The sequence below is a fragment of the Etheostoma spectabile genome, chromosome 4 (assembly GCF_008692095.1).
Source record: "Etheostoma spectabile isolate EspeVRDwgs_2016 chromosome 4, UIUC_Espe_1.0, whole genome shotgun sequence".
Lineage (NCBI taxonomy): Eukaryota > Metazoa > Chordata > Actinopteri > Perciformes > Percidae > Etheostoma > Etheostoma spectabile.
The window spans coordinates 20,617,753-20,640,813 of NC_045736.1; the positions used below are offsets into that span (position 1 = coordinate 20,617,753).

General features: G+C 38.2%; 1 protein-coding gene across 1 annotated transcript; it reads left to right on the forward strand.

Annotated features, from left to right (window-relative positions):
- The first annotated feature begins 15,354 nt into the window (after positions 1-15,354).
- On the forward strand, positions 15,355-16,934 carry LOC116687237 (probable G-protein coupled receptor 25). Its single transcript, XM_032512434.1, is given in 2 exon segments — positions 15,355-16,048; positions 16,051-16,934. Coding segments are annotated over 2 exon segments (1,053 nt in total). The 5' UTR covers positions 15,355-15,453; the 3' UTR covers positions 16,509-16,934.
- Positions 16,935-23,061: the final 6,127 nt, after the last annotated feature.

A 23,061-nucleotide genomic window follows, 5' to 3' on the forward strand; every position in this document is an offset into this window, starting at 1 on the left:
GCAGAGACCTTTTTTATTTATTTTGTTTTGTTGCCCTTAAAGTTGTCAAATTTAAACAGATTGAGTCATTGGAATCAGAATCAATCAAAATTATCAAATACACATCAAGTTTTTAATTGGAAAATGGAAACTCCCTCCAGGTTGCTTTCACACCTCGACAAGTGCACACAAGAAAACATGCATACACACACTTGTTTAAGCCAACGATGGCATCCTGATTCTTGGAAAACAGTAACGGGCAGCAGAGGTGGCAGGAAGCAGATTCACCACGAGGCTAATTGGTGAAAGAGAGCGTTCAGAGGACAAAGGTTTAGTCTTGGGGTTCGGGTTGCCATTATTTGGATGTCATATAAGATCCAGCCTGACCCAATTAATATGCCACCTGATAGGAGGGCCTCTCATCAACCTAATTTAGAGAATCAATAGGGGACAAATGAGAGTGAGAACGAAGCTCTTTACGGATGCAAACAGACAAAGACCACCCAGTACAAGCTCGAGGAGACTGATGCCAGCAATGACATAAACCTTTTGACAAATCCTCACTTGACATAAACAAACATTCACACAGTCCCCTGCCCCTCAAGTGCATCAATGTGCCGTACACATCATCATTCATACCCGCCCTACATAGACAAGGGAGGACATTGATGGATGTTTTATTGTTTTGGCACATAAGGAGTAGTTGTACAAGTTGGACGTGAAGTGTTATAGGCTGAATGCTGCGCCCAAAGCTTTAACACTAACATGACAAACTCTGACCCAGCTTCATTAAATGAAGACTAAACAATGCCATGGAGGCACTTGTGGAAGAAAAGTACAGAACAATGGGAATATTGAACATGTTACAAGCCATCAAGAAAAGCAGATGGGGGTTGGGAGGATTTGGGAAGAGCTTTATGGCAATTATAGCCATAAAGTTAAGAAAGAAGGTGAATTGGGGGCAGCTCTCAATAGCTTAAATTGCTGGACACAGTCATCAGTAACACCTTTTTGTCTGGCTCACTGACTGGCTGTTGTTTAGTGAGGGAAACTGTTCAGAGACGATCACACACACTCTTATGGGATGAAAGAATCTCACATGACAATAAAATAAACAATGGGGAAACAAAATTTGCGCCTTGATGAGTCAAAATCATCAACAGGGAATAATAATGGACTGTTCATTGAATACATGCACAGCTCTGTTGTACTTCAAATAACATGTTAATTTCACCTTCTCAAGGTAGATATAAAATCATATTTGAGGGTTATAAGTACAGCATAAACCTTACATTTTGAAAATCTGACTCATTTGTGTAAACATGAATGATGAATCATGAAACATTTTGGATCATTTGTTATGTTGGTATGCTTTTTGCGTTTTTGTCTTGTGTCACAGAAAGCATTGACAGAAAATATCCTTGTCACATCACAGCATCTTTAGCATCAAAATATAGGCTTTTGTTAATTGTAGTAGCACTAAATGCTAGTTGTATTGTGATAAATGCTCATACTATTGGTATTAACGTAGCACATCAGTAGCATAGTGTAAAGAAATAAATGTGCCACATGTCTTCCTCTAAAATTGATATAACACCTGAGAACTCAAAAAGAAATTGGAAATCTTACTTTGAGACAACCGACTACTTTGAAGAATTCGCATTCATGTTGATACATTTTCAATTAGTTTCACCTCAAAAAAGAAGCAGCAAAGGTTGTAATTGTACTCACATCTCTACATCCTTTGGTGTTTCACCATTTTTTTGGCGTGGGGCCTTTTCATTCTCATGAATGCAACAACATTAAAAATTCAACAGTATTTGAACCTCTGTGTCAGTCATCATGATAGATGGACAATAGAGCTGACAGTAATGGTGAGACACATTTATTAAAGGATTGACTGAAATTGAATCTGAAAATAAAAAAAAAAATTAATTGGATATTTCCACCTGGCAAAAAACATTAAGTTATGTTTTAATATGACAATACAACGTTTAAAATAAATAAAAAAAACAAGCTCTTGATATTGACTCTATCAACATCTGTGACAAAAATAATTTCACAATTCAAACATGCAAATGAAAAAAAGTGTTGCAGTAGTTTTAAAAAGCAACAAAGAAGTCAGGGATTTCTGACAATCTTTTATATTTCTGTTTCTTTGCCTCAAGAGAAAGGAATGTATTTAAAAGTGGCATACAATAACCTTATTTATATCCATATGTAAAGTAGATATTCTGAATTAAATTAAAACATTACCAGTTATGTATTTGATGTATAACCCACAGAAGTCAAAGGACATCAAGTTGAAATCAAAACATGTTATATTTAGAGGAAGATACATCAATGACAAAAACATAAATCTTTCATGAAGCAGTGTAAAATGTGGAAAAATATCATTACTTTTGTTCACAAAGGTACAACATCCTAATGATGACTGAAAACGTGCTTCTCCTCTGCCAATACACAGCAATCTGCACATTCCATCCACTTATTTTGAATGCTCCTCACAGCAGTGTGTGATTACTTGAAAGTCAGTTGAACATCTCTCCTTTGGCAACAACAGGAATCAGCCTGGAAGCAGAAAACCTTGTCCTGCAGTCCTGGAACAACACCTTCGATCTTTAGCACGACTGTAACTGCATATTAAAACACAGAATAGCACATGCAGTGCTATATATTATCATTAAAGATGTTACAAGGAGGGTGAAAACAAAAGAAAAGACACAATACTAAAAAAATTAAAAAATCAAAATGCTTATTTTGCTATAATTTGAAGTATTGACAAAGGTGTTAGTTCTTCTCTAGAGTTGTCTCAGATAAAATTCCTTGGGTTAATTTAATTAAAACAGGCAAGGTTATACAAGGACACAGCTGCACTCCCTCTCTAATGTGGTTGGACTGGACCCCCCCTCCACACACACACACACCCACACACACACACACACACACACACACACACACACACACACACACACACACACATCTGTGTTCCATGTGCACAAAATGACAAAACACACAAATACGAACAATGTTCTGTGTTTTGTGATTAATACACTTGTAATGCATGTCTCACACACACCTTGAGAAATTTAGCCATGAAGATCTTACATATTATTCGTGTTTTTCCCAAATATACATGTATATGACTAAATAAGCTCTTTGTTGCTAGCTTGTCAAATTTAAGGAGGCATTTATTTTGCATAATTGAGACCAATATTTACAATTTTTTATTTGGTTAAAGATACAACAGTTTAAATACATCTACAGCACTTTGAAATTTTCATATGTTATGCTTATTTTCAGGTTCATAGTTGTATTTTGGGTTGCTACTAGACATGTTAACTTGCTTTAATGTTCACAAATCACTATATTTTTCTCATACTGTCTGTCTGAATATACCTGTATTCACCCTTTGTCTGAAACGCTCAGTTTTAGCATCTGTCTCTTCAAGCCCTCTTACGAAAAAGCCCAATCTGCTCTGATTGGTCGGCTTTTCCAGGTCTTCTGCATCTGCGCTCTCAGCATCTTGGCACCGAAATTGCAGCCGGGGAGTGACTGTAACGGCACTGTAGCAGCACTTACTATATATATGAATATATATATATATATATACATATATATATATATATTTATATATATATATTTTTTATAATGATAATAATAATACATTTTGTTTAAAGACGCCTTTCTTGGCAGTCAAGGATGCCGCACAGGGAATTCATGAATTAGAACAGCAAAACAAATACTATACAGCATTTTATAATATATAAAATATATATATATATATATATATATATATATATATATATATATATATATATAGTATAGTTGTGACATCATAACAATACGTAAGTCTGACGGCTTGTTTAAAGGCACAGTTTCTGGAATCTGGCTAAAAACCTTTTACAGTATTTATATTGATGCTTTAATAATTTAAAAAAAAAACATGTGAATGTCACTTTTTACAACATGAGCCTTTGAGAACATGAGAATATGAATTGTGCTGTATGAATAAATTTGCCCTTTTAATTTTTTTTAAACCCTAAATGTTGACGTTTTGAGGATGAAGTTAGGGTGAGGGAAAAACTAAAAAAAGAAAAAACAAAAAACAAAGAAATGAAAGATGAAGAAACAATGCTCCATTGCTCACAAATAAAGTTTATATTTTGTTCTGTGCCACAAGCCTCACAGGTTGGAATCCCACCATTGCAGATTTTGGGTTTAATTCAATATGGCAGCAAAAACAGCAATAACGAGTTGCCAAAATATAGAACTTGGGGGCAGAGATGCTGTTGGTTGCAGTGCTGAAAAAAAGGGTTTGTAGATTTTCTTTGAGGCCTGAGCAGTCAGTGAAAGGCACTGTGGGGTCTCCATAGTTCACATGGCAAACTTTCAAACACCCACAGGGGGGTGGGGGGGGGGCTAGTGTTGACACAGTGCTGGCCAATCTAATTTTGATTGTCAGGAGCAAGGAATGGTGATCCTCCCCCCACCCCCCTGAGATCATCAAGTTCATTTCTCTGGCTGCATAGGGATTTTTTTTCTTTTCGCCCTCCACCCCCTCAGCCCCCTCAATCTCCCCATCTCCCCACCACTAGAACAATATTCAGCCGTTCCTGGGCCTCTCAGAGTGAGCTCACTGGAGTTAATCTCTCAGGCCTCTCTCCTCTCTATTGCTGCCTCTCTCTCACTCGCACTCTCTCCCTCTCTTTCTATTCAGAAAGCCATTCGAGAACAGCTTGAATTGACAGTTATTATTCAGACTAATGAGTAAAATCTCAAAGGCAACAAAAGTGGACTGTGACATTGGCTATAACAGCATTCATAAATCATTCATTCTTGGAAAGAGGGATGTATTAATACGTGGCTGACAAATATCATTTCTGCAAATTATAAGATTTTAATTCATCAAACATAACAGCGTCGACAAAAACAGCACATATCTGTATGTGTGAAGTGTTAAATATTTGGAGGAAAATCTGGGAAATGTCAAGAAGAATGAATTGTTTTCCCAGATCTGTAACATCAGAAAAGACAGATGGCCCTCTGCACCTTTTTTTGTGTGTTGTGTGTGTGTTGTGTGTGTGTGTGTGTGTGTGTGTGTGTGTGTGTGTTGTGTGTGTGTGTGGTGTTGTGTGTGTGTGGGTGTGTGGGGTGTGTGCGCCACATCTCAGTGACCAAGTGAAGAAGGTCAGGTTTATTGACAATAATATTTTACATCTGAATGCTACTTTTGCCTAAGTTTACAAATACATATATAACACAATCCTGATATTTTTCCCAACCCCCAAATTTTTTTTTTTTCTTCTTGAATGATACAGTTCTGACCCTTTCTGTGACTTAAGATTCATTCATTATTCATGCATATTTTGATGCATGATGTTTTGATGCATGATTTAGTTCAATGCTTTCCATCATTTTAGATTTAAGTATGCATGATGAGGTAATGCAATAAAGGGTTACTTAATGTCTTTTGTGTGGTGCAGATAGAGGGGGAAACTGCACAATGACAAACTGTGACATTTGGTGGAGGCCTCTGAGTCAATGTAATCAAATTCAAGCAGTCGCAGACATTAAGACAGGCATTAATTTTCTCAATGAGTTCCAGGCCAATGAGAAACAGTGACAGTCCAGCAGTGTGTGGCTTTGTGCTGTAATTGAAACTGAGATGTAATAACAGAGAAGAAATTAGGGGACAGAAGATCAGTTGACATGAATGGATCAGTCAAGCAATACCTGAATGAAAAGCATGCATCAAAGTATAATGGAGATTATCAGTATAACACAGTGATTTGTTACCATTTGCATGCCATTATTTAAATGTAGAAATTTAAATAATTTCCATATTGGTTATCCATTAAACATTGATGACACTTTAAGTAAACATTGGTAATTGCTATTTTTCCTGAAATGTTGCACAAAATAAGCAGAGATTAAACTTTGGAACTTGCAGAAATTGTGCCTGCACATCTCTAACTGCAGTATAACAAGTTGGCCAGATGGGGGCACTCCAACTAAAGGTCAAAGTGTAATTTAGTCCTAAACTCCTTTGCGTTATCCTGCCATCCCTCAACATGATTCATCCATAATCCCTCTGCCATTAATTTCTAAAGCTTAAACTTTTAAAAAAGAAGAAAAAAATAACTTTTTTTTAAATGTAAGCATTGATTGCTGTTGGCGTTTGTGTGCAGGAATACACTTATTGCCATTGTTTGGGGCGAAATTAGTTTCTTTTTTAGCTTACACAAATATATAAAGTTTAAAGTTTAATATTTGTAAATATATTATCCACCCATCAACAATTTGAAAATAAAACGTTGTGCTTTTAAATCATGAAACTCTCCTAAAATCAGCAAATGACAGTTTGCACTTGGGCTGTGAAGCACAACTGCAGCTTGTCAGAAGTAATCTTGACATTACAGAAAACTATTTCAAATCGAAAGATCAAAGGTGAAGGGTCAAAATTATTCTGTCAGGGGTGTCGGGTTCACTGAGGGTGAAAACTGACCAAACCAGTGCCCCCAGGTTAAAAAAAACCAACTGATTTAGATGTAAATTTTTATCTCCCAAAAACAAATAAGCGTGGCTACTTTGTGGTTAAAGAAATTTACGTTTAAAAATTAGAGACAGGATCAAATTTAAAGAGGGGGAAGGGAAGGGTGGTGTGTTCGGCGTAGGTGCATGATTTGCAAGCTGTCAGATGACGGCCTTGTGGATCAAGAGCACCAGGCTCCCATTCTCTGTCCGGTGCTCAGTGCTCCCCACCCCCTCACTCAAACGCCTCTCCATACCCCATGGGAGGAGGTCTGTTGCGCTGCAGCCACACTAAATTAACATCGTCCTAATGAGGTGTCACACTTGACCCCCAGCAGCCTCAGCACCTCACATGGGTGTCAGAGCCACAATGCAGCAGCCCTCCATCTCCTGCGCCTGGCTGACACATTTTGATTCATGAAAGAGCCTGGGCCCTGTCAGGTCAAAATTACCCCTATCAAAATGCCACCATCAACACATTCATCAACCCAAACTCTGAATCTGCCTATTTTCTTTCTTTTCAAAAAAGAAACAATCCCTCTCCAAAAATCACCAATACATCCTTGCTTGTGCTTTGCATGTAACCCTTCCTCTGACTCCCGAAAAGCATGTACACATTTGCACACAATCATACCCCTAAACACCATACACACAATTGCATGTTCTCACTGATGACCTTCTATTGCAGCTATGTGATATGCCTGTCTGTCATTGGTCGGGGGTCCAGCCTTCTGCTTCTAATGGGTCTCTGAACGATGAACTCTGTATCCCCCAGGTGTTGGTAAGCCTGTCCTCTGACCTAGTGACCCAAAACCCTCCTAATGTGAACAATTCCTCACAGCTAATAACAAACCTGAAAATGAAATCTGTTAATTGCCTCACTGAGTCAAAACGGAGTGAGAGGGGCAAAATGCTTACCCATAACAGTAGATACCATTATTTCACATTTCGACGCAGTTGGTTCCATCGTATCGTGCCAAGACATGGGAGCTGTAGTCCCATAGAAACCCAAAAACCCATCCGCTTCAAACAATACTCACTGGGGATCCGAGGCAGTCAGGCAGTTTATTTGAATTTACCACTATTTCTTCCAACAGGGCTCTCCAGGGAGTGCCTGAACCAATCCCTTAAGAGCCCCAGTTAACAAATCCTTACAATGCCCGATACCAACCACAACTGATAAACCATTTCAACGGCGTAAAGGATCAACGTCTACACGAATCCCCGAGACAGTTCTTCAGCCTTGATCTTAAGAACGCCAGCCACCCCTGAGAACCCAGTTCGGTCTTGACCCAGGACTGTTCTCTGATGACCCAGCTCATTGACCGATATGAGGTAGAACGAAAGCTGACAAGCTTTGCCTTCACCAGCTTTTTGTTCTCACATACGGTGCGTACAGAATGTAACCGCCCAGCTGCTCCGTCTCTGACCATCGTCACCTCCATTGTCCCCCTACTCGCGAGACCCCAGGTACTTAAATACTCCTTTGTAAGGACTCTTCGCTACCCGGAGAGAGCACTCATCGGTTTTGCTGAACCATGGCTCTTTTAGAGGTGCTGTCCTCATACGTAATGAACACCTTATTGTCACATTTAGAAGTGCAGTTGTTTCCATCCGCTCATCGTGCCCAAGTTACAATGTGACGACTGTATCCCAATGAAAAACAGAAAAAACCTCCTGCTTTTCAAACAATACAACTTTAGGCAAAACCGCACTTTTTTTTATACACATTCAGCAAAAAGGGCAATTCAAAGTGCTTAACACAAAATCAGTTAAAAAACAGTTAAAAAAAATAAAAAACAGATAAAACCCCAAAAATAAACAGTTACAGTGCAGTATAAGAAATTAAACGTTAGAGAAAACCAACACGAAAGAAAGGTCTTCAGCCTTGATTTAAAAGAACGAGAGTAGCAGCGGATCTGCAGGTTTCTGGGGTTTATTCCAGATATGAGGAGCATAGAAACTGAAAGCTGCTTCACCCTGTTTAGTTTCTGACTCTGGGACAGAAAGTAGACCTGTCCCAGATGACCTGAGAGGTCTGGGTGGTTCATAGTTTTAGTAGCAATCAAATGTATTTTTGGGCCCTTTAAAACCATTGAGTGATTTATAAACTAGCAAAAGTACTTTGAAATCAATTCTTTGAGGCACAGGAAGCCAGTGTAGGGACTTCAGAACTGGAGTGATGTGATTCAGTCTCTTTTCTTTTTTTTTACCTGTAAAGACACCGTTACAGTAGTCAAGTGTACTGAAGATGAAAGCATGGACCAGTTTTTCCAAATCCTGTTGACACATAAGTCCTTTAACCCTTGATATATTCTTATGGTGACAAAAGGCTGACTTTGCAATTGTCTTAATGTGGCTGTTAAAATTCAGGTCAGAGTCCATGACTATACCAAGATTTTATTTTTATTTTTAATTGTTCTTCTTTTGCTCCAAAAACAACCATCTCAGTTTTTCCTTCGTTTCATTTCAGAAAGTATTAGGATGAGGACTGACTTCAGAGAGAACCTGCCCGCTCTTCTTCCCCTGGAGATTAGCTCCATCATTGTGAACACAGCTGAGACTTTCACCTTCCTGGGATCATCCCAGGATAAGATCATCTCCTACCTTATCAAACCGTAATAAAATGGAGTTCATGCAAAGTGTTAATGAAAGTAATAAAACTGTAAGATGTTACAACCCAACACCCATCATGTTAATGTAGCAAAGCAAAGGTCTTTTGTGCCTCATTTGTGTCTAGATTTAAGTAGGTAATTGTAATGACATCATAATTAAGCCAATCTAGCATTTATTACACTATTTCATGTTATGGTGTTTGTAACACAGAAAGTGACATTGCATGCAATAAGAGTTGACTTGGAGTTGAATGGTTAAACCTCAATGAGGTATGTTTTGTTCATGTGTGTTTTATGTGAGCAAATGATGGTGACTGTTGCTAATTAATTTAATGGCAAAAAGCATGCATGAAAACACAGTATCCAACAATGTCTGATGTTTTTAACAACTGAATCTATACATTTGATTAGTTGACTGGAGGCCAAAATACATCCTTTGTTAAAACCTGTATTGACAGTAGTAACTGTAGTGTTACAGTGTATCCGCCCTTTAAGAGGCCTGCAACAAGTTCCTGTTCAATAAGGGCTGCAGAATGCATGACAAGATTTGAAAGAAATCTCTTAGGACATTATTGTGCTACATAATCCTTCAAGCCATATAACAATTTTAACATTTCTTTTTTTGGTATATTTAATATATGCTGTTTTATGTACATATAATTCATTAGGATGCATCTTTAGCTCATTAAATTCTTCCGTGTATAAGCCTATGTTTTCTAGTCTTTTACACTCCTGCCACCAGCTGCCAGCAGTGCTTCAGCAATAATGATTTTCTTACCTAATGATTTAGCCATTATAGTCTCCCTAAACACAAACCTGATCCAGCCGCAGGGGCAACAGGCTTCTCCTGTCTTCTCTCAAAGCTGCTCATTAAGTTCTAAACAGCAGATGAAACATGACCACTCTCTGAGCAGTTAAGCCATGTGTTTACTAAATGCTCTGACACACAGGGCACACCGCTCGACTCAAAGCTTCTGGTTTATGTCGGTTCATTTTTCGTGGGCAAAGAATGCATCAGATTCAAACAGAAACATAATGAAAAAAGTGATATAAATAGGAAAACACACAAGATAAAGGCATCTTGATTTATAGAAAAATTAAAGAATAATATGTTTAAAGTAGGATGCTGACTGACAGTCAAACCTTGAGCTCCACTGACTTTTGTGCCGTAATCTTCTGATGTCCTAAAAGCAAACTCATCAAACACACTTCAAGCATTTCATGCAAGCTTTCAGTTTTGTAATGATGATCTTGTTATGTTCAAAGTTGAGAAAATGTGGCATCCTGTTTTGGCATTTTGGTTTTTTAAATTATGCAACATTTAACAATGAAATTTATTCCTAAATGTGATATTCAGCATGAAAAAAATAACACCTATACTAAGAAAGCTGTGGTATGCACAAGCAAAAAAGAGGTGTCCTGCCAACATTTGATGCCTATTTGTAAAAGGACCTCAGTAGAGCAGGCAAAATGTTAAGAGGGAAAACACAATAGAAACATCAAGTGAAAACATGTGGGAATGTTAATGTGCATATGCAGGGAAGCATGTAGGTTGAAGTTTTTAAAATGTTCACTGTTAATTCACAAAAAGGTCGTACACTATATTTTTTTGATATGACCATTGTAAATGTAATTTTTATATCATCGTATATTGCTGCTGTTGCTTCTGCTGTGTAAAATCAAATGAAATATAGTTTGTACTTTTTGAGCCAACAATTTTGTTTAAAGCTAAACCTATCACTCTCGCATTCATGACTAAAGTGGTTGTAGCTGCTTTTAAACTCTGATTCAATAACTTCAATAACACATACACACAAACAGCTGAATCACCGAATACAATTCTCTCTCTCAGTGGCAACCTGACTAAGACTAATAATGCCACATGCAAGGAATTTGACTCCGTTTTTTTCTTGCTATCAATTTACTTGTGCAGAAATGGTATAGGCTACACCTGAAAGAGACAAGAAACAATGACAACCAAGCTGAATGAAAAGTAAACAAAGTAGATGAAAGAAAATAAATATACATACAAAGCTTACATAAACAATACAATATTTGTAAGTCAAAGTGTTTCAGTAGATGGCAAACAAAAAGCAGGAGTGCTAAGTGTAGAGGGAATATATGTTGGAATAAATATTGAATAATTAATGTAATAGGTTGCTTCATATACAGGAGTAGGTGGAAATGTATGCATGTTGGCTACACATGTCAGGTTATTGTATATTCAGTATATACAGCAGTTTATTTATATTGAACAGTGATATTGAAATGTTACTGAAAAAACTGTGTATCTAAACAATAAAGTATAGAATATATAGTATCATTTAACTGATGTTACCCGTTCATCAGAGTGACGGCCTGTGGGAAGACACTGTTCCTGTGTCTGGTTGTTATGGCATACATTGTTCTGTGGCACCTGCCCGAGGTGACAAGTTGAAACAGGTTGTGTCCAGGGTACTGCTCACTGTACTGTGACCACTGCCAACACATGGTACACCCAAGCAACCGCAAAACACTCCTTAGCAACCACCCAGAACGTATGAAAGTAATCATCCAAAAACAAGCACCCTAGAAACTATTTACCGTAACAGCCTCTACTCAAGTCCTGGCAACAACTTAGTAACATGGCAGCTACCACCTAGCAACATCTTGATAACCATGTAGCAATGGCAGGATACCATCTTGAAAATGTATTCAACCACCTTGCAGTGGTCAAATTTAAAGCTGTTGAGTTTTGTCCAATAGTAATAATTTTCTGAAAAGGTAGTGTTCTCTGATTGATCAATTGTTTCATATGGCTTGCTAACAGTGGTAAAGGTGGCCTAAACACTTTTAAAAAATAAGTGTGGCTTCATGCCCATGACAGCTAGTATTTGTGGTTGTGCAAAGGGTTAGAGGAATTACAATTCATCTTTATTCTCAACTTCCTGTATTCCTGTATATCTCTTATCATGTGGTATGAGCATTAAGGTTTTACTCAAATGTATTGCAACATTTGGTTTGTATGTAAATTAAGTAGAAATCAGATGTGTGGAGGATGAGGAAAGTGGGTTAAAAATGTTACGTTTTTTTGACAAAAGGGAACACTTAAATGACACAGAATGGAGCAACGAGGCTGTCCAATCCTTTGTGTTGAAGGAACGTTTGATTTAGTTAAACAGCTAAAACAAGAACCTTTCACACCCAAACAATGGACTCTTTTTTTTAACTTAGCACTCGACAAGTGAGGAGCAAATTGTACGTGTGCTTGTGTGTGTGTGTGTGTGTGTGTGTGTGTGTGTGTGTGTGTGTGTGTGTGTGTGTGTGTGTGTGTGTGTGGTGTGGTGTGTGTATGTGTGTGTGTGTGTGTGTGTGTGTGTGTGTGTGTGTGTGTGTGACCCCCCATGTCTGACAATCACCCTGACGCATACCACCCTTTCTCTCCTCAAATAAAACAGAGTAAAAGGAAAAGAGAAATCATCCAGTGTTGAAGTACTTTACGAGATCCTCCTCTCAACAGAAAAAGGACTTAGTAGCCATGGGAATCTTAGCACGTTAGGGAGGCTTTTCTCCGTTCCTCTCATCCGCTCTCCCCCGCTGCACCCATGGACCAATGCAATTGTTTATTTTCTCCTATTGAGGCTGCTCCATTCACTGGCTCTCACATTTACTCTGCTCAATTGGAGTGAGACAGCACTTATTCGAGGAGAGGAATGTAGCGTTCCACTGACAGAGCAGCAAGAATGCAGAAGAAATAATTAAAACTTTTTAAAGGAAAAAGGTACAGCTGAACATGCGGCAGAACAACGTCAAATAGGACAATGATGGACTGACAGGATTTTCTGCAGTGATGAGTATATCCACACATCACCTTGACACTACAAGGAGTAACACACAATGCTAGAAAGTGGAACAGGGATCCTATAAGGAGGTCAATTGTTCACCATGCTTTCTAAACTGAAAGTCTCCAGCAGAACAATGAAGCGTTCTCCGGCCTGTTATAAGATGTGGTCTGTCCTCCAACCTCCTGGCCACACCACAATAGCTGCAAGCTGGACCACAGAGCTCATTTATCCTGAAGTCAATTCTGTCTTGAGGAGGTAGTTGTAATGACAGTTTCCTCCCCTGTAACAATGGCTGTGGCTGCCAAAGCCTTCTCTGTCCTGTCAATCTCTGTTGTCTTTCACCAGGGTGACTCTTCTAGGGCAGAGGTAGTAAGGTTGAATCATACCATGCAGTAGGTAAAGATTAGCTGCTGATGCACAATGCCGTGAGCAGTTTCAGGGTGCTTCATCTTGGTTTCCGTGGTGGTGATGGGTTTTAACAGTACGTCCCCAGCAGCTGATTTCAAAAAACAGCTTTATTGGGACATGACATTATAACTAACGTTGTCTGCTGCCTCAGCACACTAGATATTCAAGCTACAGTATGTCTATTGCTCATGTAAGATATTTTGATATCCTTGTCCTTTTTTAAGATTTTAGCTACCTGGCAGTAAGTCAGAAGTCTAATCAAGTCTGTCTTATTTACATGACCCAAAGTCACAAATCACAAATTTGCCCCAATTTGCTTTATAATATGTACAGCATGTGTTACCCTTACCTCAGATAAGAATAACTTAAAGAGTAAAAAAGGAAAAAAAAAAGAGAAGCAACAGAGGAGGGATCTGTCTTCCAGGACAGAAAAACCTGCAATACATGCCGTGTGTACAGAATAGACAAAAATATAAATAAATACATAGTACTTACACTGCGGACAAAGACCACATTAGGTGGATATACTAATTTATTATTGGCTACAATCACATGTTATTTATATACTGCTGAGAACAATGCTTAGACTGAACAAACTATTTCAAATCAAGAAAATGACTACTAAAGGTAAGTAAATACAAGGACAAAACACTTCACATCCAGTCTGTTTCAATAAAGATTTTGTAGTTGTTTGTCCATGATCAGCTCTCATCGGGGTCAATGACAAGTAAATGTGGCTGAAAAAGACATGGACATGACTTGCATATTTTAAATCTTTACTAAAGTGAAAGCAATTATGGCAGTGTGAAATTTTGTATCAAGTGTTTTGTCCTGTTTAGTAAGGTTCTGTCTTTGTGTGTGTTTTAAGCTTTTTGGTTAGCTTGTGTCGTTTTTAATGTGCAATAGAAATAAATGTGACATGACTTGACTTTTTAATGTGATCTACCAAGGGACTGCAAATGAAAATTGTCTTTAAACTAACTCTGGTACAAAAGATAAAATGTGTGTTTACTTTGTGCATGCCTCGCAAATAAAATTAAAAATAATGTATAAAGTGATTAACCTACAGTCTTGAGGTCCTGAAACAAGAATGAATCATTGAGGTCATTTTCAAATTCTGCAGCTTGAAAATTAAACAAACACTACTGCATGTGGTACAAGCGTAAGGCAATATAAGAGCAGAGACTGCACATTACAGTACTCACTGCAAATATATACATATATGCAGCATCTGTACATATATGCAGTATGTGTTGAGGACATACAAAGCTATTCAAAAGCGGTGGTTTGGATAGAGAATAAATGGATAGATGGAAGAAATATTCATAAATTTCTAACTGCTCCTTCATGGCTTGAAACGGAAGCATGTTTTCACTAATGAGTACGAAATTATCTGCGAAGCAAACATTTTCTTTTCCAGAAGATCAGTGACATTTGCTTATGTTAAAAAACAAGTAAATCTTACATGCCCCCTACTGGTGACACACATCTGATACACTACGATACAAGACATTCTGTGGTAGATCATTCTCATAAAGATAAGGTTTATTTTCTATATTTAAAAGGCAGATGTGACAACTAATTTGAGAAAATATCTGTGAAATATACACACACACACACACACACACACACACACACACACTGTCTGTCTTGGGAAATATTTTGCAACAGGGAATTTATGAATAGATCAAAAAGCTGCAATTGTAAACTTAAAAGGGCTTTCAAGCTTTTAGGAAGTAGTGCAAAAGATTGTATTGGCTCCCTATAAGACACCTTACAGCCCCACTTCGTATTGTATAATATCAGAGTTTCTTATTGCTCATCAAGCTTCAAACTGTTATATTACATCAGTGTCAAACTAATTTAAAAAACATTCAGTCTTTTGGCCCACACATGTGAATGGGCGCTGAGAGGAAGTTTCACAGACAGTCAAGGGAGGACAACTTTGAAGAGTAAGAGGAAGAGAGCTGAAATAGGGTATATTTTTTTCTGTGGTTTCACAGTCAATATCTAGTAGCAGCATGTTGACATTGTCAGACTAACCACCCGGCCACATGCAACAGATGCACTGCAGAACTCTGTGATCTCTCAGGATGGACACCTACACAGATGATGAAAGTTATGATTACTACAGTGACAACTTTACTTATGATGGTTTATTTAATTGCTCTGGCTCACACCTGCATGGCTCCAACATCTTCCTGCCCATACTGTATTACCTCATATTTTTCACAGGCTTTTTGGGGAACCTCTTTGTTATCTCAGTCGTGGGCAGCAAAGGGAGGAGAGGTGGGCGTCTGGTGGACACTTTTGTTGTCAACCTGGCCCTGGCCGACCTCATCTTTGTCCTCACGCTGCCTCTGTGGGCAATCTCTGCAAGCCAGAGTGGCTATTGGGACTTTGGGAGAATTGGGGACCTGCTGTGTAAACTGAGCAGCTACATCATAGCTGTGAACCGTTTCTCTAACATCTTTTTTCTCACCTGCATGAGTGTCGATCGTTACCTGGCGGTGGTGAAGCTGATGGACTCGAGGTACCTCAGGAGCAGCAGGTGCATTCGTGCCACTTGTGCTGCCGTGTGGTTGAGCTCGCTGGTGCTTGGCATCCCATCCCTGGTGTACCGCAGAGTGGAGCCGTCCGGTGATGGACTCTACTGCGTGGAAGATAACAACTCAAGTTTTTTTCTTGGCTGAGTCTCACCATGGCGTTCCTTAACTTTGTCTTCCCAGTGTTAATAATTGTGCTCTGTTATGGCACCATCATTGTGCATCTCAACCACCACTGTGCTGCAAATCCTCGAGCTGAAGCCCGTCGCAGACACTCCTTGAAGATGGTCCTCTCCATCATAGTGGCCTTCGTGGTGTCCTGGCTCCCCTTCAACGTCTTCAAAGTCATTATAATCAGCTCACACCTCTTAAATGCTGATTTGAGTTGTGACGCTCAGATGTGGCAAAGAAACGGGCTCCTCGTCTCGTGCTGCCTGGCCTTCCTCAACAGCTGTGTGAATCCAGCCATTTACTTTTTCCTGGACCATCACTTCAGACGACGGGCCGAGCGCCTGTACAAGAAGTGCATAGGGCAGCCAAAATTGCAGCGGAGCCACAACTCCTCAGCTTCATTCACCAATGTTGGCACTTCAGAGAGCTAACAACTGGTGGGAGAACCCAGCTGCAGGTTGAGTTGGAGGAGAAGACATAAGTCTTTTCTTTTACTTTGAATGTAGAAATGTTACTGTTTGATTATTAGTATATGACAGCTTGTCATGTTCATTTTTATATTGAGAGACTTTGTGCATATTCCCCTCAAAGGATGTTTAAATATAAAAAAGTTAAATCTGATTCAAGGCAAGAAAAATGTTTTTTTTCAATTAGTGACATAATGTGACTTTCCTTTGTCGTACATTTTCTTCATTCAAACTTTCTACAAATATTGAACATGCTGTTTATACTTCTTATACTGTATAGTGTAGGCTTGTATGAAAACCCGTATCAATTTTTGCAGCATTAGTAGAATGCAATTATATAGAGGTGTAAATAAACGTTTTGGTATATATACTGAAGGCAATAATTTAGTTTTGTTGTTATTGTAAAATGTTTGTTGCATGAATAATGATTTATGAAATGTAGATACAGTATATTGTTGTAATAAAGAATAAAAGAAATGTGTGTATTTGTAAGTTTTTAACTGAGGAAACCATGATGTTTTTTATGGTAAAAATGAAATAATAAAATAAATAAATTATGAAGATAAGATATTGAATCGAATGAAAGAAATCTGCCAAAGACAATTGTTAATTAAGGATGACAGAGTTTAAGGTCATGATGTAATAATGTTGTAAAATAAAAGAGACATCACACCTCAAACATTTATAACAAGCTTTTTCATAATTAGAATCCAGATACAAATGACAGTTTAAGTAATATACACCTGAGTTGTTGCACTCACATTAAAAGTGCATTCACAGCATATGAAATCATGCTGAGTAGACACAATGATACAGTTAGTCTCCAATTTGCCTTGCAGCCAAGACAGTTGTGCTTTAGAGGATCCAATATATTAGAATCTTGAAATAATGTTAGAAAAATATGATTTTAGTTCAATTTTGGGAGATTTAGATTTTTGTAAATGTTTGTAGCTTGGCAGCCTTATTAAATTTCCCCTCGCGGGATTAATGATGTATAAAGTATACGTTATTATTAAATTCAATTATGCCTTTACTGTATTTGCTTGTAACTGACATTACCAAGGTTCAAAACAAATAAATCATTTTCTATTTTTTCGGTAGTGAAGACAATTAGCTGTAAGGTCGTATTTGTATTTATTTTAATGATGTCGATGGGAAAATAACTTAAAAACCCAGCATGTAGACTAAAACCCCTAGAGAGGTGTGAAACATGAGGTAATTCATGTTTCTGCTTTCTCGGGTGTGAGTTTTGAAAAAGAAAACACGAACACAAAAAGAACTGTGACAAAAAAACCTCTTATTTATACAAGAAAACACTAAACTAACACCCAGAAAGCATACGACTACAACAGGTAACAACAGCTTAGAGAGTGGAAGACGGTAGGAAGAAATGTTTTCAGACAATGCTTCAAAACAGTCCACTGGATAGATAAGATTTATCTAACAAATTTTTTTAGAAAAGCTTCCAGTGCAGCAAGATAAATGAGAAAACAACAGGCAGCTCAGATCTGACATCTGTGGTGTCTCCTGAGAGGAAGACTGCATGCAAAACATTTGCATGTGAACACACTTTTTCCTGGTTTCTTCATAGAACTTTTGTTTAACAAAAGCAGAGTCACTTAGGCATGAGCCACTGATAAATGTAACTTCTGAGAAATCAAAGGTATTGACGTGAGTGTTACAGCGAAGGTCGGGTATGTGAAAGTTCAAATGATCATATGTGCCCACTTCTTTTTACATGTGTAGTTTCAAATGTGAGAAAACCAGCTTAGGTGCCAGGTTGTGGGTGCAAGGGGGTCAGGAATTTCCCCTCTCATGGTTGAAAAAGTCATTTTAGGGACATATTGACAAGCTTTTCTCACAGCATGGTTTCAACACTGGTACTGATACGTCTGGTATCAAGTATAATATACACAATAGTGTAGATGATCAGTTTGTATTGTTGTTACATCGTCTAAAGCAGTAGTTCCCAACCTTTTTGGTCCAGGGTACTCCCATAGCTCTGTGGGATGAACTCACGTACCCCGTCATCGATTCCCAATGTATGTTCCAAATGAAACACTTGTATTAGGGTAATTAAATGTTGTTGTTTTTTTTGTTTTTTTTAAATTGAACTGTTATTGGGTAAGTTTGGTTTGTTCAGCAATTGTATACTAGCCTAGGCTACTACTACCTTGAGTGAATCTGAATGTTTTATCCTTTCTTGTGACTTTTAGCTAACTATTATAACCATTTTATCATTACTTTTAGTTAATCACTTGAACTGTTAAGTCATTAGTTTTGGCTACCTGTTTAAACTTCTGTGCTCGCTTGCTAACTTGTTTTCACACACTTACATAACTGCAACAAATTAGTGTTCAGGTGTTACAGTTGACCTTGTGTTAATTTGTCGAAATATTCTCTTATTCAAATAATAATAATTAGTTTAGCTACTCTACAATCTTTCCACGTACCCCTTGGAAAAATATAGGAATAAAAAATATATATATAACTTAAAATAAAATAAAAATAAAATACAAATTTGTGGTAGACAGGGGCACATTATTGAAAATATATCAACTGAATGTGAATAGGATTGTAGTGAATGTCTATGCGTAATGAGAAGTAATATACACAGATGTAAACAGGTTGTAAAAAGTATAAAAGGTAAAAGTGGATACATATTTAATATTATTTGTCAATGCTTTGCATTTTGATGCTGATTTTTTATTTTAAATGATTGAAGGAAAAGGCTCACCCCCTGCAGTGAAGTGCTGCCACATATGCAACACACGCACACACGCACGCACACGCACGCACGCACACACACACACACACATATTTCTTCACCCTGAAGAAGACTGTTTCTGAAAACAACGTTCTTTACAGGATTAAACAAATGCATCACATTTATGTGTGTGTGGCTTTCCATTCACTGTTTTTCTTTTTACAAGTTACTGTAGATAACATTTAAAGTTTAAAGAAATTTGTTAATTACTCAAGGACCAACGGTTCAAACCACCAGTCCTGCAGTGACAGTAATGGACAACAGCTGCTTTATCAGTCCCTTGTTTGGTATTTCATTGATGTTTATTAAAATGAAGGAACTTTTTATGTAAGCCTTTAAAAAAAAGAAAATTCTGAATAATTAGAAAGTAGTTGGAATGCATTTGTCAGTTGTTAAGAGTTGAAACCCTTTAATGACCTTTATGAAATATTCTGCCATTCTGGTACACACAAAATGAAAGGTGTGACCTTGGCACTCAGACTAGTAAGTGTTTTCAAGTGGGTGAGCTTTGAGTCAGTTTCTGTCACTGCTGATGGTGGGACTGCAAACTGCCAATGTTCTCACAGCACTGTTGCCGCTTTTTCTTCTTTGTTGTCAGCCTCTAACTACAAAACTTATATTTTCAAGATCTAAATTAGTCATTCATCTTGATACGTGAACTTACCTTCAACTTGTCAAATGAGTAATACGTAACTGTGAGTCAATTAAATCACTGTAAAATGTTAAATAAAAAAAAATATATATATAAGCCTACTGGATCATCTGGAGTGTGCAGTTGTATTGATTTTATATTGATACACTGATACACGGATTTTGATGTTAATAGCCTATGGCAGTATTTTACTATACTTATTTTATGTTTCTGTTTTTTAAAGACTATGTCTCTTCTGTAAGAACTAGAAAGAAGACAGAATATAGCTAACGTTAGATATTGTTGTGTGACTATGATGACTCTTTTCAACTTGTGCTACTGTTACAAATTTATGTTTTAGCACCATGACATTGACACTTGTTTTCTTGTTTTTTCTTCAGTTTTACTGTAAATGGCATTACAACTAGGTTATAATAGAAACCTAATGGATTATTAACCTACAAAATATTTAATGAACGATTTTCCTTGCATAGCTACCATATTATGAACTTTTCTTCTCAGTACAAATATAGCATACCCAAAGTGTATAAACAGCAGGCTGTGAAACAAAGGCACACACAAACTACTGTCACATTAGTGAAATCTAATTTTTCAACTTTTCCTAGTTTAGTGTGCAAGAGATAAAGCAGCAGTAGTAGTAAAGTAGTGGTGCATTTTAACTATCACAGTTTAACCATAACCACCAACATGCAGAACGTTCACACAGACGAGATCATGCCAGTGCTGCAACTCTCAAGTCAGGTGCTCGACTGTGGTTTCTTTGTTCCTAAAAAAATGTCAGTTCAAGTAGCTACACTTGATCCGTAGCCACTCAGAGTGAGAAAAGATCATGTTGAATGTTAAAAAGCCAGATTTGAAATAGATATAACAAGAAATCTGATTACTGCATACCTGGTACTTTTTGATGATAGGAAATGAAAGGAGCAATTCTAGGATCAGACCTTTAGGGGAGCTCAACCCCTAAGGAGAATGTGACATGGATACAGTGCCTTGTCCCACTCCCCCACCCTGCTAAATCAGTCATTTCACTAGATAACAATGAATATATGTATTTACAATTATACAATATTGAACATATGAAAAATCTATCAAATCAAATAAAATTAAAGCTGCAAGCATCGTTGCATGCGTCGGGGCTCCTCTGCGTGCGTCGGGGTTACTGGCAGACGCTGCTCCTTGCGACCGTGCATTTGCGCGTAATCAGACACCGCAAATCATCACCAATGAAGATGGAACTCCCTGCTGAGTTCAATATCTCACACAAGACTCTACCTTAAACGGTTCAAAACCCATAAACAGGGTCGAGGTTGAAATATATGGGGCGGCTTAGTATCACAGGTAGACCACAAATTATTAGTTTCATGTAAATTGGATGATGTTTTTCATATAAGGCGATTTCCTGTTGCCAGCTATTAAATATATATTAAAAATACAGGCCAAAAGGTTGGACACACCTTCTCATTCAATGTGTTTCCTTTATTTTCATGACTATTTACATTGTAGATTATCACTGAGGGCATCAACACTATGAATGAACATATGTGGAATTATGTACTTAACAAAAAAGTGTGAAATAATGAAAACATGTCTTATATTCTAGTTTCACTGATCACTGCTTTGCACACGCTTGGCATTCTCTTGATGAGCTTCACCTGAAATAGTTTCCCAACAGTCTTGAAGGAGTTCCCAGAATGCTTAGCACTTGTTGGCCCTTTTGCCTTCACTCTGCGGTCCAGCTCTCTTCAAACCATCTTGATTGGGTTCAGGTCCGGTGACTGTGGAGGCGTAGCACTCCATCACTCTCCTTCTTGATCAAATAGCCCTTACACAGCCTGGAGGTGTGTTTGGGGTCATAGTCCTGTTAAAAAATAAATGATGGTCCAACTAAACGCAAACTTGTTATGGAATGTCCATCTTTAGTCGCTGCGATCATGGAGGCTTGGACCTCTAACACAGCGTTTGGCTTGCTGTTAAACGGGGTAGTGAGTTTGTTGTGCTTGGGTTGTTGGTAAAGTACCTGGTCCCCAGGGGTGAGTGTGCTTGGCTTAGCCCGCCGGCGCGCATCTGAGTTGGACTTCATCTTTGCTTTTGCAGTCGCGTCCCGCCTTTCTGATAGTATGATCAGCGTTGTTGTTGCAGGTTGTGGTGATTAACGGGATCGTTGTGGGAATCTTGTGCTGGAACAACAGTTCTACAGGTGATGCTTCGGTGGTGCTGTGTGGTGTGGCGCGGTACTCATGGAGAAACGTGTCCATGGGGTGCTCTATGTTTCTGCCACATGGATTGCTTTTCCAAGTGTACGCATTAAGCGTTCTGCTGTTGCATTTGTTTGAGGCCAGACAGGTGTTATTTTCTGATGGTGAAAGCCTAGATGGCCTGCAAACTTGGAAAACTTGTTCACTATTGAAAGGGGGCCCATTGTCTGTTTTCAGGACTCTGGGAATTCCAAACATTGAGAACACTTAGTCAATGATTGGGATGACTGTGTTGGCTGAGACAGATCTCACAATTTCAACTGGGTAGTGGGAATATTCATCTATGACGACTAGTAGATACTCTCCGGTCGGAATGGGGCCGTAAAAATCTGCACTGACGTTATGCCAGGGAGCTTCTGGTAATTCTGACATTTTCAGAGATTCCGACTGTGTTATAGGTATGTTGGCTTGACATGCTAAACAGTTCTTAACAGCTTTCTGGTCTATGTTGGGAAACCAGACCTTTGACCTGAGCAATGTATTAGTCTTTACAATGCCCTGGTGTCCTTCATGGGCTAGCTGTAGTACTCTGTGCTCAAGGGATGAAGGGATGACAATTATTGCCTTGCAGGATGATGTCATCGATGTGGGATACAGTGAGTTCCTCACTAATCTGTCTGTACTTTTTCAGTATTGCGGCATGTTGTGTGTCACCTATGATTTTATACCATGTGTTATCTCTGATGTGGGTACTAGCCTTTTGCAGGTTTGGTTCTTTTAGTGTTTCATCTTTTATCTTGGTGAGAGTAATGGATTTGGGTGTGGCATAGTCAGCCACAAAGTTGACATACTCCTCTGCTACTTTCATCGCTCTTGTGCTTTCACTTGTCTGCATCGGGATGG